A 17,810-nucleotide genomic window follows, 5' to 3' on the forward strand; every position below is an offset into this window, starting at 1 on the left:
TTCTTCTTTCTCTAGTTTCTTTAGGTGTAAGGTTAGATTGTTTACTTGAGATTTTTCTTGTTTCTTTAGGTAGGCTTGTATAGCTATAAACTTCCCTCTTAGAACCGCTTTTGCTGCATCCCATAGGTTTTGGGTCGTCGTGTTTTCATTGTCACTTGTCTCTAGGTATTTTTTGATTTCCTCTTTGATTTCTTCAGTGATCTCTTGGTTATTTAGTAACGTATTGTTTAGCCTCCATGTGTTTGTCTTTTTTACGTTTTTTTCCCTGTAATTCATTTCTAATCTCATAGCGTTGTGGTCAGAAAAGATGCTTGATATGATTTCAATTTTCTTAAATTTACTGAGGCTTGATTTGTGACCCAAGATGTGATCTATCCTGGAGAATGTTCCGTGCACGCTTGAGAAGAATGTGTAATCTGCTGTTTTTGGATGGAATGTCCTATATATATATCAATTAAATCTATCTGGTCTATTGTGTCATTTAAAGCTTCTGTTTCCTTATTTATTTTCATTTTGGATGATCTGTCCATTGGTGTAAGTGAAGTGTTAAAGTCCCCCACTATTATTGTGTTACTGTCGATTTCCTCTTTTATAGCTGTTAGCAGTTGCCTTATGTATTGAGGTGCTCCTATGTTGGGTGCATATATATTTATAATTGTTATATCTTCTTCTTGGATTGATCCCTGGATCATTATGTAGTGTCCTTCCTTGTCTCTTGTAACATTCTTTATTTTAAAGTCTATTTTATCTGATATGAGTATAGCTACTCCAGCTTTCTTTTGATTTCCATTTGCATGGAATATCTTTTTCCATCCCCTCACTTTCAGTCTGTATGTGTCCCTAGGTCGAAGGTGGGTCTCTTGTAGACAGCATATATATGGGTCTTGTTTTTGTATCCATTCAGCCAGTCTATGTCTTTTGGTTGGGGCATTTAATCCATTCACGTTTAAGGTAATTATCGATATGTATGTTCCTATGACCATTTTCTTAATTGTTTTGGGTTTGTTTTTGTAGGTCCTTTTCTTCTCTTGTGTTTCCCACTTAGAGAAGTTCCTTTAGCATTTGTTGTAGAGCTGGTTTGGTGGTGCTGAATTCTCTTAGCTTTTGCTTGTCTGTAAAGCTTTTGATTTCTCCATCAAATCTAAATGAGATCCTTGCCGGGTAGAGTAATCTTGGTTGTAGGTTCTTCCCTTTCATCACTTTAAGTATATCATGCCACTCCCTTCTGGCTTGCAGAGTTTCTGCTGAGAAATCAGCTGTTAACCTTATGGGAGTTCCCTTGTATGTTATTTGTCATTTTTCCCTTGCTGCTTTCAATAATTTTTCTTTGTCTTTAATTTTTGCCACTTTGATTACTATGTGTCTCGGCGTGTTTCTCCTTGGGTTTATTCTGTATGGGACTCTCTGCGCTTCCTGGACTTGGGTGGCTCTTTCCTTTCCCATGTTAGGGAAGTTTTCGACTATAATCTCTTCAAATATTTTCTCTGGTCCTTACTCTCTCTCTTCTCCTTCTGGGACCCCTATAATGCGACTGTTGTTGCGTTTAATGTTGTCCCAGAGGTCTCTTAGGCTGTCTTCATTTCTTTTCATTCTTTTTTCTTTAGTCTGTTCCGCAGCAGTGAATTCCACCATTCTGTCTTCCAGGTCACTTATCCGTTCTTCTGCCTCAGTTATTCTGCTATTGATTCCTTCTAGTGTAGTTTTCATTTCAGTTATTGTATTGTTCCTCTCTGTTTGTTTGTTCTTTAATTCTTCTAGGTCTTTGTTAATCATTTCTTGCATCTTCTCAATCTTTGCCTCCATTCTTATTCCGAGGTCCTGGATCATCTTCACTATCATTATTCTGAATTCTTTTTCTGGAAGGTTGCCTATCTCCACTTCATTTAGTTGTTTTTCTGGGGTTTTTTCTTGTTCCTTCATCTGGTACATAACCCTCTGCCTTTTCATCTTCTCTATCTTTCTGTAACTGTGGTTTTTGGTCCACAGGCTGCAGGATTGTAGTTTTTCTTGCTTCTGTTGTCTGCCCTCTGGTGGTTGAGGCTATCTAAGAGGCTTGATGGGAGGCTCTGGTGGTGGGTAGAGCTGACTGTTGCTGTGGCGTCAGAGCTCAGTAAAACCTTAATCCACTTGACTGTTGATGGGTGGGGCTGGGTTCCCTCCCTGTTGGTTGTTTTGCCTGAGGCAACCCAACACTGGAGCCTACCCGTGCTCTTTGGTGGGGTTAATGGCAGACTCTGGGAGGGCTCACGCCAAGGAGAACTTCCCAGAACCTCTGCTGCCAGTGTCCTTATCCCCACGGTGAAACAGAGCCACCACTCGCCTCTGCAGGGGACCCCCCAACACCAGCAGGTAGGTCTAGTTCAGTCTCCCCCAGGGTCACTGCTCCTTCCCCTGGGTCCCGATGCACACATTACTTTGTGTGTGCCCTCCAAGAGTGGGGTCTCTGTTTCCCCCAGTCCTGTCAAAGTCCTGCAATCAATTCCCACTAGGCTTCAAAGTCTGATTCTCTAGGAATTCCTCCTCCCGTAGCCGGACCCCCAGGTTGGGAAGCCTGACGTGGGGCTCAGAACCTTCACTCCAGTGGGTGGACTTCTGTGGTATAAGTGTTCGCCAGTCTGTGAGCCACCCACCCAGCAGTTACGGGATTTGATTTTACTCTGATTGCGCCCCTCCTACCGTCTCACTGTGGCTTCTCCTCTGTCCTTGGACGTGGGGTATCCTCCTTGGTGAAGTCCAGGGTCTTCCTGTCAATGATTGTCCAGCAGCCAGTTGTGATTCTGGTGCTCTCGCAAGTGGGAGTGAGAGCACGTCCTTCTACTCCGCCATCTTGGTTAATCCTCCTCATTGTAGTTTTGATTTGCATTTCTCTAATACTAAGCAATGTTGACCACCTTTTCATGTGCCTCTTGGCCATCTGTATGTCTTCTTTGGAGAAATGTCTATTTAGGTCTTCTGCCCATTTTTTGATTGGGTTGTTTTTTTTTTTTTTTTTTTGTGATGCTGCATGAGCTGTTTGTATATTTTGGAAATTAATCCCTTGTCGGTCTCATCATTTGCAAATATTTTCTCCCATTCTGTGGGTTGTCTTTTCATTTTGATTATCGTTTCCTTTTCTGTGCAAAAGCTTTACAGTATAATTAGGTCCCATTTGTTTACTTTTCTTTTGGTTTTTATTACTCTAGGAGGTGGATCCAAAAAGATCTTGCTGTGATTTATGTCAAAGAGTGTGCTAAGAGTTTTATAGTATCAGGTCTTACATTTAGGTCTCTAATCCATTTTGAGTTTATTTTTGTGTATGGTGTTAGAGACTGTTCTAATTTCATTCTTTTACATGTAGCTGTCCAGTTTTCCCAGCACCACTTATTGAAGAGACTGTCATTTCTCCATTATATATTCTTGCCTCCTTTGTCCTAAATTAATTGACCGTAGGTGCGTGGGTTTATTTCTGGGCTTTCTATCCTTTTCCATTGATCTATATTTCTGTTTTTGTGCCAGATTTCTGTAGTTTTATAGTATAGTCTGAAGTCAGGGAGCCTGATTCCTCCAGCTCCGTTTTTCTTTCTCAGGATTGCTTTGGCTCTTGGGGATCTCTTGCGTTTCCACACAAGTGTAAAAATTTTTTTGTTCTAGTTATGTGGAAAATGCCATTGGTTATTTGATAGGGATTGCGTTGAATATGTAGATTGCATTGTAGTATAGCCATTTTGACAATATTGATTCTTCCAATCCAAGAACATGGTATATCTTTCCATCAGTTTATGTCATCTTCAATTTCTTTCATCAACATCTTATAGTTTTCTGCATACAGGTCTTTTGCCTCCTTAGGTAGGTTTATTCCTAGGTATTTTATTCTTTCTGATGAGATTGTAAATGGGATTGTTTTCTTAATTTCTCTTTCTAATCTTTCGTTATTAGTGTATAGGAATGCAAGAGATTTCTGTGTATTAATTTTGTATCTTGCAACTTTACCAAATTCATTGACCAGCTCTAGTAGTTTTCTGGTAGCATCTTTAGGATTTTCTATATATAGTATCATGTCATCTGAAAACAGTGACAGTTTTCTTCTTCTTTTCCAATTTGGATTCCTTTTATTCCTTTTTCTTCTCTGATTGCCATGGCTAGGACTTCAAAACTATGTTGAATAAAAGTGGTGACAGTGAATATACTTGTCTTGTTCCTGATCTTATAGGGAATGCTTTAGGCTTTTCACCATTGAGTATGATGTTAGCTGTAGGTTTGTCTTACATGACCTTTATTATGTTAAGGTGTGTTCCCTCTATGCCCACTTTCTGGAGAGTTTTTATCATAAATGGGTGTTGATATTGTCAAAAGCATTTTCTGCATCTATTGAGATGATCAAAGGGTTTGTATTCTTCAGTTTGTTAATGTGGTGTATCACACTGATTGATTTGTGGATACTGAAGAATCCTTGCATCCCTGGGATAAATCCCACTTGATCATGATGTATGATCCTTTTAATGTATTGTTGGATTCAGTTTGCTATTATTTTGTTGAGAATTTTTGCATCTGTATTCATCAGTGATATTGGCCTGTAATTTTCTTTTTTTGTGATATTCTTGTCTGGTTTTAGTATCAGGATTATGGTGGCCTTGTAGAATGAGTTTGGGAGTGTTCCTTCCTCTGCAATTTTTTAGAAGAGTTTCAGAAGAATAAGTGTTAACTCTTCTCTAAATGTTGACAGAATTCGCCTGTGAAACCATCTGGTCCTGGACTTTTGTTTGTTGGGAGTGTTTTTTTTAATTTTATTGAAGTGTAGTTGATTTACAATGTTGTGTTAATTTCTTCTGTATGGCAAAGTGGTTCAGTTATACATATATATATTCTTTTTCGTATTCTTTTCAATTATGGTTTGTCACAGGATATTGAATATAGTTCCTTGTGCTATACAATAGGACCTTGTTGTTATCCATCCTATATATAATAGTTTGCCTCTGCTAATCCCAAACTCCCACTTCTTCCCTCTCCTATCCCCCCTCCCCTTGGCAACCACAAGTCTGTTCTCTATATTTGTGAGTCTGTTTTTGTTTCACAGATATGTTGAGTTGTGTCATATTTAAGATTCCACATAATAAGTTTTATCATGGTATTTGCCTTTCTAACTTACTTCGCTTACTATTATACCTAGAGTGTGATAATCTCTAGGTCCATCCATGTTGCTGCAAATGGCAGTATTTCATTCTTTTTTATGGCTGAGTAATATTACATTGTATATATGTACCACATCTTCCTTATCCATTCATCTGTCAGTGGACATTATGTTGTTTCCATGTTTTGGCTATTGTAAACAGCACTTCAATGAACACTGGGGTGCATGTATCCCTTCAGATCATGGTTTTCTCTGGATATATGCCCAGGAATGGGATTGCTGCATCTTATGGTAGCTCTATTTTTAGTTTTTTAAGGAACCTCCATACTGTTCTCCATAGTGGCTCTACCAATTTACATTCCCACCAACGGGGTAGGAGGGTTTCTCCACAACTTCTCCAGCATTTGCTATTTGTAGACTTTTTATTGATGGCCATTCTGACTGGTGTGAGGTGGTACCTCGTTGTAGTTTTGATTTACATTTCTCTAGTAATTAGCGACATTGAGTATCTTTTCATGTGCCTATTGGCCATCCGTTTGTCTTCTTTGGAGAAATGTCTATTTAAGTCTTCTGCCCATTTTTTATTGGGTTGTTTGTTTTTTTTGTTATTGAGTTGTATGAGCTGTTTGCTGATTTGGGAAATTAAGCCCTTGTCAGTCGCATCATTTGCAAATATTTTCTCCCAGTCCGTAAGTTGTCTTTTCATTTTGTTTGCGGTTTCCTTTGCTGTGCAAAAGCTTATAAGTTTGATTAGGTCCCATTTGTTTATTTTTGCTTTTATTTCTATTGCCTTGGGAGTCTGACCTAAGAAAACATGGGTATGATTTATGTCAGAGAATGTTTTGCCTATGTTCTCTACTAGGAGTTTTATGGTGTCTTTTTCTTTCTTTTTTATATTTTTCCATTTTGGCCGTGCCATGCGGTATGCAGGATGGTGCAATCCAGGGATCGAACCTGGGCCTCTGCAGTGAAAGCGCCAGATCCTAACCACTAGGCCACCAGGGAATTCCCGGTGTCTGGTCTTATAATTAGGTCTTTAAGCCACAGGTTTGTGGGTTTATTTCTGGGCTCTCTCTTCTGTTCCATTGATCTGTATATCTGTTTTTGTGCCAATACCATGCTGTTTTGATTACTGTAGCCTTGTAGTCAAGTCTGGGAGTGTTATGCCTCCTGCTTTTTTCTTTTTCCTCAGGATTGCTTTGGCAATTCTGGGTCTTTTATGGTTCCATGTAAATTTTGGTATTATTTGTTCTATTTCTGTGAAAAATACCATTGGTAATTTAATAGGGATCACATTAAATCTGTAGATTGCTTTGGGTAGTATGGCCATTTTAGCAATATTAATTCTTCCAATCCAAGAGCATGGGATATCTTTCCATTTCTTTGAATCATCTTTAATTTCCTTTAATAATGTTTTGTAGTTCTCAGCATATAAGTCTTTCACCTCCTTGGTGAGGTTTATTTCTAAGTATTTTATTTTTTGTGGGAGTTTAAAAGGGATTGTTTGTTTACATTCCCTTTATATTTCATTGTTAGTGTAAAGAAGTGCAACCTATTTCTGTATGTTAATCTTGTATCCTGCTACCTTGCTGGATTCATTTATCAGTTCTAGTGGTTTTAGTGTGGAGTCTTTAGGCTTTTCTACATATATTATCATGTCATTTGCATGTAATGACAATTTTATCTCTTCCCTATGAATTTAAATACATTTTATTTCTTTTTCTTGTCTGATTGCTCTGGCTAGGACTTCCAATACTATGTTGAAGAGAAGTGGTGAGAGTGGGCATCCTTGTCTTGTTCCATATTTTAGCAGGAAGTCTTTCAGCTTTTCACCATTGAATATTATATTGGCTGTGGGTTTGTCATAAATAGCTTTTATTATGTTGAGATACGTTCCCTCTCTACCCAGTTTCATAAAGGTTTTTATCATGAGTGAATGTTGAATTTTGTCAAATGCTTTTTCTGCATCTATTGATGATCACGAGGCTTTTTTCCTTTCTTCTGTTGATGTGGTGTATCTCATTGATTGATTTATGTATGTTGGATCATCCTTGGAACCCTGGGATGAATCCAACGTGGTCATGATGTGTGACTTTTTTTTTTTTTTTTTTAATGTAGCTTTTTTATTTTTATTTTTTATTTATGGCTGTGTTTGGGTCTTCGTTTCTGTGCGGGGGCTTTCTCCAGTTGTGGCAAGTGGGGGCCACTCTTCATCGCAGTGCGCGGGCCTCTCAGTATCGCGGCCTCTCTTGTTGCGGAGCACAGGCTCCAGACGCGCAGGCTCAGTAATTGTGGCTCACGGGCCCAGCTGCTCTGCGGCATGTGGGATCTTCCGGGACCAGGGCTTGAACCCGTGTCCCCTGTATTGGCAGGCGGATTCTTAACCACTGCGCCACCAGGGAAGCCCGTGACCTTTTTTATGTGTTGTTGGATTCGGTTTGCTAGTATTTTGTTGAGAATTTTTGTGTCTATATTTATCAAAGATACTGGCCTGTAATTTTTTCTGTGTTACCCTTGTCCAGTTTTGGTATCAGGGTGATAGTGGCCTTGTAGAATGAATTTGGGAGTGTTCCTTCCTCTGGAATTTTTGGGAATAGTTTCAGAAGGATAGGTGTTAACTCTTCTCTAAATGTGTGATAGAATTTGCCTCTGAAGCGATCTGGTCCTGGACTTTTGTTTGCTGGGAGGTTTTAATCACAGTTTCAGTTTCAGTACTTATGATTGGTCCTTTCATATTTTTCTATTTCTTCCTGGTTTAGTCTTGGGAGCTTGTACCTTTCTAAGAATTTGTCCATTTCTTCTAGGTTATCCATTTTATTGGCGTACACTTGCTTGCAGTAGTCTCTTATAATCGCTTGTATTTCTGTGGTGTCTGTTGTAACTTCTCCGTTTTCACTTCTGATTTTCTTGATTTGAGCCCTCTTTTTTCTTGATGAGTCTGGCTAAAGGTTTATCAGTCTTGTTTACCTTTTAAAAGAACCAGCTTTTGGTTTCATTGCTCTTTCCTGTTGTTTTCTTCATCTCTGTTTCATTTATTTCTGCTGTGATCTTTATGATTTCTTTCCTTCTACTCACTTTGGGTTTTGTTTATTCTTTTTTCTTTAGTTGCTTTAGGTGTAAGGTTAAGTTGTTTGAGATTTTTCTTGTTTCCTGAGGTAAGATTTTATTGCTATAAACTTCCCTGCTAGAACTGCTTTTCCTGCGTCACATAGGTTTTTTTTTTATTATTATTAATTAATTAATTAATTAAGTTATGGCTGTGTTGGGTCTTCGTTTCTGTGCGAGGGCTTTCTCTAGTTGCGGCAAGTGGGGGCCACTCTTCATCGCAGTGCGCGGGCCTCTCACTATCGCGGCCTCTCTTGTTGCGGAGCACGGGCTCCAGACGCACAGGCTCAGCAATTGTGGCTCACGGGCCCAGCCGCTCCGCGGCATGTGGGATCTTCCCAGACCAGGGCTCGAACCTGTGTCCCCTGCATTGGCAGGCAGATTCTCAACCACTGCGCCACCAGGGAAGCCCCTCACATAGGTTTTTGATTGTCATCTTTTTGTTGTCATTTGTCTCTAGGTATTTTTTTACGTCTTCAGTGATCCATTGGTTGTTTAGTAACATATTGTTTAGCTTCCACTTGTTTGTTTTTTTTGACAATTTTTTTCTTGTGATTGATTTCAAATCTCTTAGCGTTGTGGTCAGAAAAGATACTTGATATGATTTCAGTTTTCTTAAATTTACTGAGGCTTGTTTTGTTGTCCAGCATGTGGTCAGTCTTGGAGAATGTTCCATGTGCACCTGAGAAGAATGTGTATTCTGCTGCTTTTGGATGGAATGTTCTAGAAATATCAATTAAGTCCATCTGGTTTAATGTTTCATTTATGGCCCATGTTTCGTTATTGATTTTCTGTCTGGATGATCTGTCCATTGATGTAAGTGGGTGTTAAAGTCTCCCTACTGTGTTACTGTTGATTTCTCCTTTCATGGCTGTTAGCATTTGCCTTATATATTGAGGTGTTGAGCAGTTAATTTTAAGTGTTTTCTAATACAAAAAATATACGTGGAGGACTTTTAAGATATAGCCAAGTGTGACATTTAATATATAACTGTGACTTGTTACATTGTAGGTCTCCTTTTTACATATGGTGTGACGGGAAGTGGAAAAACTCACACTATGACTGGTTCTCCAAGGGAAGGAGGACTGCTTCCTCGCTGTTTGGACATGCTCTTTAACAGTATAGGGTCGTTTCAAGCTAAACGATACGTAAGTTTAATTTTGTGTGTGTTGTGACTCACTAGAGGGCATAGGTGCCAAAATACCTGTGGATACAGTAGTATTAAGGGAGAACTAAGGCATCGGATACCTTTTGAAACTTTAAATATGTTTAAATATTGTTTTTTATTTCTTAAATATATTTCTTACTATTTAAGTCAAAGTCTAAAAATTATGGTCTGATTTTTGCCCCCACTTTAAGGTTTTTAAATCTAATGATAGGAATAGTATGGATATACAGTGTGAAGTTGATGCTTTATTAGAACGGCAGAAAAGAGAAGCCACGCCCAATCCAAAGACCCCCTCTAGCAAGTAAGTAATTACATTTGTAACACTGGCCTCATGGGAACCCTGTCCAGTGGTTTCCTCAGGCATAGGGAATGGTGAACAGAAGTGGAGAAGTTGGTCTGACAGTTGACTTTAGTGAGATCAAAGTTGAGGGATGTTCTTAAGTGAGTTTATTTGCTCAGATGTTCTGTTTGGTTCTGAGCACACTGCCCTTGAATCACTGTTTAGGGAAGGTGCCACTCTTGGTGAGAGAGGGTGTAAAAGCCTGTGTTGTATATCTGGGGAGATTTGGGAGAACTGTTGGCCCAACCATGAGTATGAATAAAGTTGCTCTGTGCATTCCTGCTTGTAATGGAGGTCATTTATTTCCTCACAGTGTGTAAGATGAGACTTTGGGACTTTTTTTTTCTTTTTTTCAGACGACAAGTAGATCCAGAGTTTGCAGATATGATAAATGTACAAGAATTTTGCAAAGCAGAAGAGGTTGATGAAGATAGTGTCTACGGTGTATTTGTCTCTTATATTGAAATATATAATAATTACATATATGATCTATTGGAAGAGGTGCCATTTGATCCCATAAAGCCTAAGTAAGTAGTGGAGAGAGTCCCTTAGCTGCTTAACCTTGGTGAAATCACTTCACATCAGTGAGGTTTAGTTTCCTCAGCTATAAATGGGGATAAAGCTTACTTTTGTTTTCAAAATGAAATGTAACTCATATATCATGCAGTTGGTGCTTGGTGAATAGTTCTGTATATTAACTAGATATGTAGCTGTATTAGGAAAACCACTGGGTTAAGGCATCTAAGGAGAATATTCACCTTAGACTTTACTTTTGAAAAACTCTTGGCCCTAGGCTGTATTTTTTTAACATCTTTATTGGAGTATAATTGTTTCACACTGTTGTGTTAGTTTCTGCTGTATAATGAAGTGAATCAGCTATATGTATACATATGTCCCCATATCCCCTCCCTCTTGCATCTCCCTCCCACCCTCCCTATTCCACCCCTCTAGGTGGTCACAAAGCACCGAGCTGATCTCCCGGTGCTATGTGGCTGCTTCCCACTAGCTATTTTACATTTGGTAGTGTATATATGTCAGTGCAACTCTCTTACTTCATCCCATCTTACACTTCCCCCTCCCCATGTCCTCAAGTCCATTCTCTACGTCTGCGTCTTTATTCCTGTCCTGCCCCGAGGTTCTTCAGAACCTTTTTTTTTTTTTTTTTTAGATTCCATATATATGTGTTAGCATATGGTATTTGTTTTTTTCTTTCTGACTTACTTCACTTTGTATGACAGACTCTAGGTCCATCCACCTCACTACAAATAACTCAACTTCATTTCTTTTTATGGCTGAGTAATATTCTACTGTATATATGTGGGCCCTGGGCTGTATTTTGACAAGGACCTTAATTGTATAAAGAAGTGTCCCTATAGATGTGCCCTGGGGCTACCTTTAAGAACCTGACACTTAATGTTGGGAGTTTGTAGCCTCTAATCTGTGTTCTGGTGATCCCCACAGAATGGAGCCTAAAGCTGTTGTCTGCACAATAGTCACAGACCTTCCATCACTGACCAATAAGAAGTGGCATCTGTGTTGTCATTCCACCAGAGTTAAAAGACTATTACTTAGATTTCCTTGGGTCTTGCCCTGCTGAGACTGAAGAGCAATTACAATCTGGCATCACAAACTACATTTGTGCCAGAGCTGACTCTGGAATCTCATGTCTAATAACGGTTATCTTGTTCCTTGATGGTTTTGTTCTTAAGCTAAATGCTTATCTTCAATGCTGTCTTTGTCAGGGCCTCTCAAGACAAATAATATTAAGACCTGTGTTGTATTACTTAACTTTTGTGTATATGACTCAGTGAATATTATTGGAGGAACAGCTAGATTTGGAAAACCATTAGACTGAGAACAGGTGTCTGTATATCCACTTTTATTTATATTAAACAATTTATAGACTAATTACTTTCCCATTTGTTTCAGAGTATCAGTTGTATGTACCCATTTTCCTAAACTTTTGTGATGTCATTCACTGCTACCAATTACTTTCATGTCTGCACATGTGCCAAGTTTCTGTTTGATTTGTTGCAAATGAGATTGTTTTCTAAGAAGCCTATCTTGGTTTTGTTATGTAAATGAAGACTGACAAATGTGACTATGCCTTGTAACCTTTCTGGTAACTACTTGAATGAACTCACAGGGTGCTTATTTGGCAGTGAATTCAGATTTTATTTGTTAGGGTGGTGATTAACCTGCTTTTTTTGAGCTGGTTTAAGGTTTAGTTTTTAATACAATGAAGAAATATTAGAAGCAGAGGATTTTTAAGATACGACTCATTTTGACTGTCAGATACTCTGGACTGAACGTGTTGCTGTGAGATGGCTGCTATAGAAACAGTAACTTCTACCTTATTCCTTTGGTAGGTGGAATAGTTGCAGCACGCCCATGAGGAACACAGATTTTGTGTATGTGATGGTGCTCTTTTCTTAAGGAGAAGGGTGCAGTTATACTAGTGGTTGGCATCTGTGGCATGTTTGCATGTAGGTGGTTTTTCATTGGTACTGGGCCGGCTGCTACTTCTAAGCCCCTCCTTGGTCCCTGAGAAATCTGCCATTTGCTGAATAATGGTGGCTGGTAAATGTTTCTACCCCCACCATTCACAAGACTGAGGCCAAACAGGCAGCACCTTTCCCATCCTCAACCTACCTTAGACTAAAACTTGACCAGCCACTTTGAAAGGATTGCCACTCCTGGTATATACCAAACTCCTTCTGAATTTGTTTTTTGTTGACACTGAAGTCAGAACCAGCTCTATCTGTTGATCTTTTAAAATTAAGAAAATGCTACATTTTGATGCTTAACCTGTGCATGTATGTGATGGTGCTATACTACTACTTTGATCTCTAGTTGTTTAGTAAGTGTTGTTTCATGTGCTTTGTTAGAACAAATTAGAGCAAAGCTTTTAAAACAAAATAGATTCCTGTTGTCCTGTTATGTAACTAATCTTTTTACTATATATCCTTATTCTTATCCAAGTGTAATATGCTTCTGGAGTCTTGCTTAGGCTTATTCCCGTTATAAGAATGGATGTCATGTTGCCTGACATTTTAGTCCTTGTCTTAAGTTGCAATATCAGTATCTCATAATATAGGAAACTAATGTTTTTTCTTTCCCATAGACCTCCACAATCTAAGTTGCTTCGTGAAGATAAGAACCATAACATGTACGTTGCAGGATGTACAGAAGTAGAAGTGAAGTCTACTGAGGAGGCTTTTGAAGTTTTCTGGAGAGGTTAGAAGCAGAGCTAGAATTACAGATATATACAGTGATAAATAGAATCCTGCAAGTTGCTGCTCTCATTTGACAATACTTTTTGGTTTGGTAGAAAGTATGTACACTGAAATGACTCGGTAGAGATTTGATCAGTGATTTCTCTGTCACTGTAGGCCAGAAAAAGCGACGAATTGCTAACACACATTTGAATCATGAGTCCAGCCGTTCCCATAGCGTGTTCAACATTAAATTAGTTCAGGCTCCCTTGGATGCAGATGGAGACAATGTCTTACAGGTAAAGATTTAATGTGTGGAGTGTTTTCTTGTTCTGAATCCTTAATTTTGTGAGTCAGAGGTAAATCATGGAGGTTTCATTACACTGAATATTGCTCTAGAATTAATATATGTGTAGGTGATGACATTTAAAAAAAAATGTTCCATTAATTAGGTAGTATAGTTTTGGGAAACTGGCTATTAAATCTTAGAACCTGGAATTTTGTTGTGAAAAAGGTTTACAAATCTTTATAAATATCTAATAGAGGAGATAAAACAATGAATCATAACATATATTTTATTTTATCTCTGAAGACTCATTTTGTATGTAGAAATTCAGTTAATGGTTTTTAAATGTCAGCAGTTAACTTTCCAGGCTAGGTACAGTTCAGGAGTGGCCAATTCTAAATTGTTCTCCTCTTGGCTGATAGGCCAGTAGGGCCCCCCATCTGCTGATCACGCTTTACTGCTGGGCCTGTCATGCTACAAGGCTTATATCAATTAGTAACAGCATTTGAGCCTGAATATATAAATCATTTAATAACTTTAAGCTATTAAAATGTAATTCCATTCAAAACATATTGTGAAATTGTGGTATATCACGAAGGTTTTCAGGTAGCAGGAGTAGATGGTACAGCATGGTACTAAAGACCGCCAGGATTTGAATTGATTCCTCGGCATTTACTAGCTTGTCTCACCTAATTGTAATAAACTTGTAATGCTGTGAGGGTTAAAGGAGGCGAGGCATGTAAAGTTTTTAGTCCATTGCCTGGCTTACAGTCAGCACTTGATAAATGTTAGCTAGAAAATCCTTGTAAGTCAAGTCTCTATACACTTGCTTTCCATGGAATCACAGCTAATATTACAGTATCTCTTGACTTTCATTTCTTATAAGTTATTAGAGTATTATGAAATTATTAGACTGTAAAATTATCAAAGATCTCATTATACAGATATTTAGCCTTGCTGTAGACTCACTATTTAGCAGACATTGAGCTCCTGCTGAGTGCTAGGCACTGTGCAAGGTGCTGGAGATGAAGTGGTTAAAAGGTAGAACTCCTGTTCTTGTGGAGCTTACAGTATAATGTAGAAGACCAGACAATGGGCAAGTAATGTCATGAGGATATTTATCATATGCTTTTAGCAAACTCTTCCCCAAAAACATGTATCCTTCGCCCCTGCTATACATTTTGTATTGTGCAAACATTGTATTCGTCAGACTTAATTTGATTTGAATATATTTAAAGAACACTGTAAACCAGTTATAACTTATGTTACTGGCATTATAATCTTCCCTTCAGGAAAAAGAACAAATCACTATTAGCCAGTTGTCCTTGGTAGATCTTGCTGGAAGTGAAAGAACCAACCGGACAAAAGCAGAAGGGAACAGGTTACGTGAAGCTGGTGAGCAAAGCATAGTACTTACTTATTGCTACAACTTTCAAAAACTTGCCCTGCCACTTTATCGTCACTTATTGATAGGTGGTTTATGCATAACTATCTTCAATTTGACTAAAAATTTAGAGGCTAAGTGACCAGTGCTTTTTCTTCAGTTATGCTGGTTTGGTATTGATCTATTACAACACATTGATTTCTTTAAGAATGAGGAAAACTGAGTAAAATAAATATAAAATAGGTTATATTCATATTGAAAGTGTCTACTATATCTATGGCTGGTGTGTCAGTACTGGGTGCATTAAATTAAGTGATCGAATAGTTACTCCAACATTCAAAGTGGTAAAGATTGGCTTCTGGAGATAGGAAAAATCTTTGAATACAAAAGCCAGTTGAAAGGAAATCTGTGTGTGTTTTTCTCTTTTAATCTTTCATTCAGTACAGCCATTCATGTTATGTTTTATGTTAATAACATTTATGGAGTACCTACTGTGTTACAGGAGTTGAACACAGATATAAAGGATGGCACCCTGCCCTAGAGAGCCCATCTAGTACAAGAGAGGCAGGTAACTAGAGTGTCTCAGTAGAGTATGAAGGAGGAGAGCACAGGGTGCTGTGGGAGTGCAGAGCAGGGCTGCTCCAGCCGTTCTGGGGCTGTGTGTGTGAGGGGGGGCTTTGGGGAAGAAGGTGTGGAGTTGACACTTAAACTGAGGCGTGAGCTCTCTGAAGGAGGATAGAATTAAAGGCATCATTCCTGAGAGAACATGGCAGGGTCATGGTAGCTGAAGTGTAGGGTGTGGATTTGTGAACCGTGACCACTGAGGCAGGAGGGCAAGGCAAGGTCATTAAGACCCTTGACTATCATATTAGAAAGTCTGAATTTTTTCTTGAAGGAATAATGGTGACTACCAATTACTAAGGGGCTAGTGTGTGTCCTAGTATCTACTATACGTGGGCTTGATTTCTTGATTGTGACTTTTCAGGGTTGTATCATACCCAGTTTTCAGATTGGAAGAGGTTAAGTAATTTTCCCAAGGTTAGAGCCTGGTTCAAACCCAGGTTGGCTGAACTTTCAGAACTGTATCTTTCTGCTGTTACACAGTCAATGAAGGATTACTTTTAGAAAGACCATTTCCCCAGTGTAGCAGATTAATTTACCAGAGGCACGTCTAGAGAGATGAAAAGCAGTCAGGAGCCTCTTGCAGTAATTCAGATGAGCCAGCGTGTCACCTGGAGGCAAAGGTCAGCCGAAACTAAGAGCTAGTTCGGAAGTAGGCCCATCTGGATGTGGAGACGAAGGAAGAGAAGAGGGTAAATCAAGGAAGATCTTGATTGAGGAGAAGTAGCCTGAGGTGCAGGTATGGGCAGTTAAGAGTTTTGTGTTGGATATATTCCATTTATTCAAGTGTAGGTGCCTAGTAATTGGATGCAGAGAAGTACATGGATTTGGAAGGAAAGAGATTTGACTTGAGGTTTATAGGTTTAGGTTTTGCCAATAAAAGCATGATTTAAGCAATGGGGAAGATAAGATTATTCATGGAAAACAAAGAGGAACAAACTGAGGGCAGGGCCTTGAGGACAAGTCCTTGAGATGATTAATTTAGAGAGACTGGGAAGGAGAGAGTCGGGGGGGGGGGGTAGCTAGGTGACTTGAGGGAGTATGGAATGACTAACCACACACACACACTTTATACACATCTTTATAAGAAGACAGCGCATCCAGAATCCAGATCACAAGAGGAAGGATTAACCTTGATGGGAAAAGAGGTCTAGCTGGATTGGGAGGAAAGTAGAAACCTGAGGGTTCTGATGCTTTGGGGAGAAAACCAGAAAGGACTATCAGTGTTGATATGGATGGGGAACAGGTGTGACATGGTTAGGGAGTGAGAACTAGAAGAAGAGGATATTGTGCCTGGGGCATAGTTTAGCCTCAGGTTTCTAGAGGTGCTGCAGTTCTGAGTGACAAGGTTCAGGGCGTGGTTACAGTGGTAAAGAGAGAAAGATTACTGGACTTGAGGAGGCTGGGGCTCTCTGATGGCAGGTCAGAGTGACCTTCCTCTTAGATCCTGAAGTTGACCCAGGAGCTGGCATGTATGGGGCACATCTATTTGAAGGCAGCAGTAAGGAACTAGGAAAATGTTGCTGGCCTCCCTCTACTCACCATCCTTTTAAAATGTCAGGCTTTAGAAAACAAGCAACTTTTATTCACAAGACTACAGGGCTGCAGGGGAAGCACCACCCTTCTGGGAAATAAAAGTAAGGTTGCAGGGCTTTGCACCATGGGGTGGGGTGAAGCTTGTGCACACGACTCAGAATGGTATTTTAGAATGTATAACATAAAATACAGGATTAAAAAGGAAACCGATTAGACTGAAATGTGTTTTTTAAAGTATTCTTAAAACCTCTGTCATAATTTATGTGCTTTATTAAGGCCTTAAATAAAATCCCAACAGCATGTCTAATAACTGCATAATTTCAAAGTATCTTGAGATCAGCAATAAACCATAGTGTTATAAAAGTATCTGTGACTTCTACTGATTAAAAAATCACAGGTGGCACTACTACCACCACTGTAGGTTTTTGGCCTACATTCATAATGGAAGGAATAGTTAAATTTCAGAGATCAATAGAAATAAAGATGTAATTTATTTCCCATCCATGTATGCAGACTCCCTGAAGTGTACCCATGGACAACACGGACCCCAGGTTAGGAACCCCTGGCATTAGGGAAAGAGGTGAATGGATCATTCTGTGAGAGGCCTGAGGATGAGGGAAGTCTGTTAACAGGAATATCGATTTTGGAGACACAATGGAAGAAAAGGAGGAAAGGCAGTGGGAGTTGGGGTCAAGAAAAATAAAGCACGCATCATGGAATATCACGGAGGTGCAGATGAGCTCTGTGGTCTTTTGGTTTTGTTTTTGTTCTTTTAATTTTTATTTATTTATTTTTGGATGTGTTGGGTCTTCATTGCTGCGTGCGGGTTTTCTCTAGTTGTGGCTCCCGGGCTCTAGAGCGCAGGCTCAGTAGTTGTGGCGCACGGGCTTAGTTGCTCCACGGCACGTGGGATCTTCCTGGACCAGGGCTCGAACCCGTGTCCCCTGCATTGGCAGGCAGATTCTTAACCACTGCGCCACCAGGGAAGCCCAAGCTCTGTGTTTTGAGAGGTGGCTAAGAATGAAAGCATGGTGGAGTCAGCTGACCT

At 39.3% G+C, this 17,810-nt stretch overlaps 1 protein-coding gene across 10 annotated transcripts in view; it reads left to right on the forward strand.

Annotated features, from left to right (window-relative positions):
- Window positions 1–17,810, forward strand: part of KIF23 (kinesin family member 23) — a gene marked incomplete at its 3' end in the record, with an annotated part of 40,961 nt that overhangs the window by 12,730 nt on the left and 10,421 nt on the right. For 6 of the 10 annotated variants that reach the window (XM_082383286.1, XM_082383283.1, XM_082383284.1 and 3 more), the window contains 7 exons: window positions 9,224–9,360; window positions 9,572–9,681; window positions 10,077–10,247; window positions 12,090–12,131; window positions 12,845–12,957; window positions 13,113–13,234; window positions 14,514–14,616. In XM_082383286.1, coding sequence (XP_082239412.1) covers window positions 9,224–9,360; window positions 9,572–9,681; window positions 10,077–10,247; window positions 12,090–12,131; window positions 12,845–12,957; window positions 13,113–13,234; window positions 14,514–14,616 — 798 coding nt within the window. The remainder of the gene's footprint in view (window positions 1–9,223; window positions 9,361–9,571; window positions 9,682–10,076; window positions 10,248–12,089; window positions 12,132–12,844; window positions 12,958–13,112; window positions 13,235–14,513; window positions 14,617–17,810) is intronic. The other 4 variants (XM_082383287.1, XM_082383285.1, XM_082383290.1 and 1 more) reach the window with 1 other exon arrangement.

This window comes from Balaenoptera borealis, assembly GCF_965194805.1.
Source record: "Balaenoptera borealis genome assembly, chromosome: 3".
In the NCBI taxonomy this organism is placed as follows: Eukaryota; Metazoa; Chordata; class Mammalia; order Artiodactyla; family Balaenopteridae; genus Balaenoptera; species Balaenoptera borealis.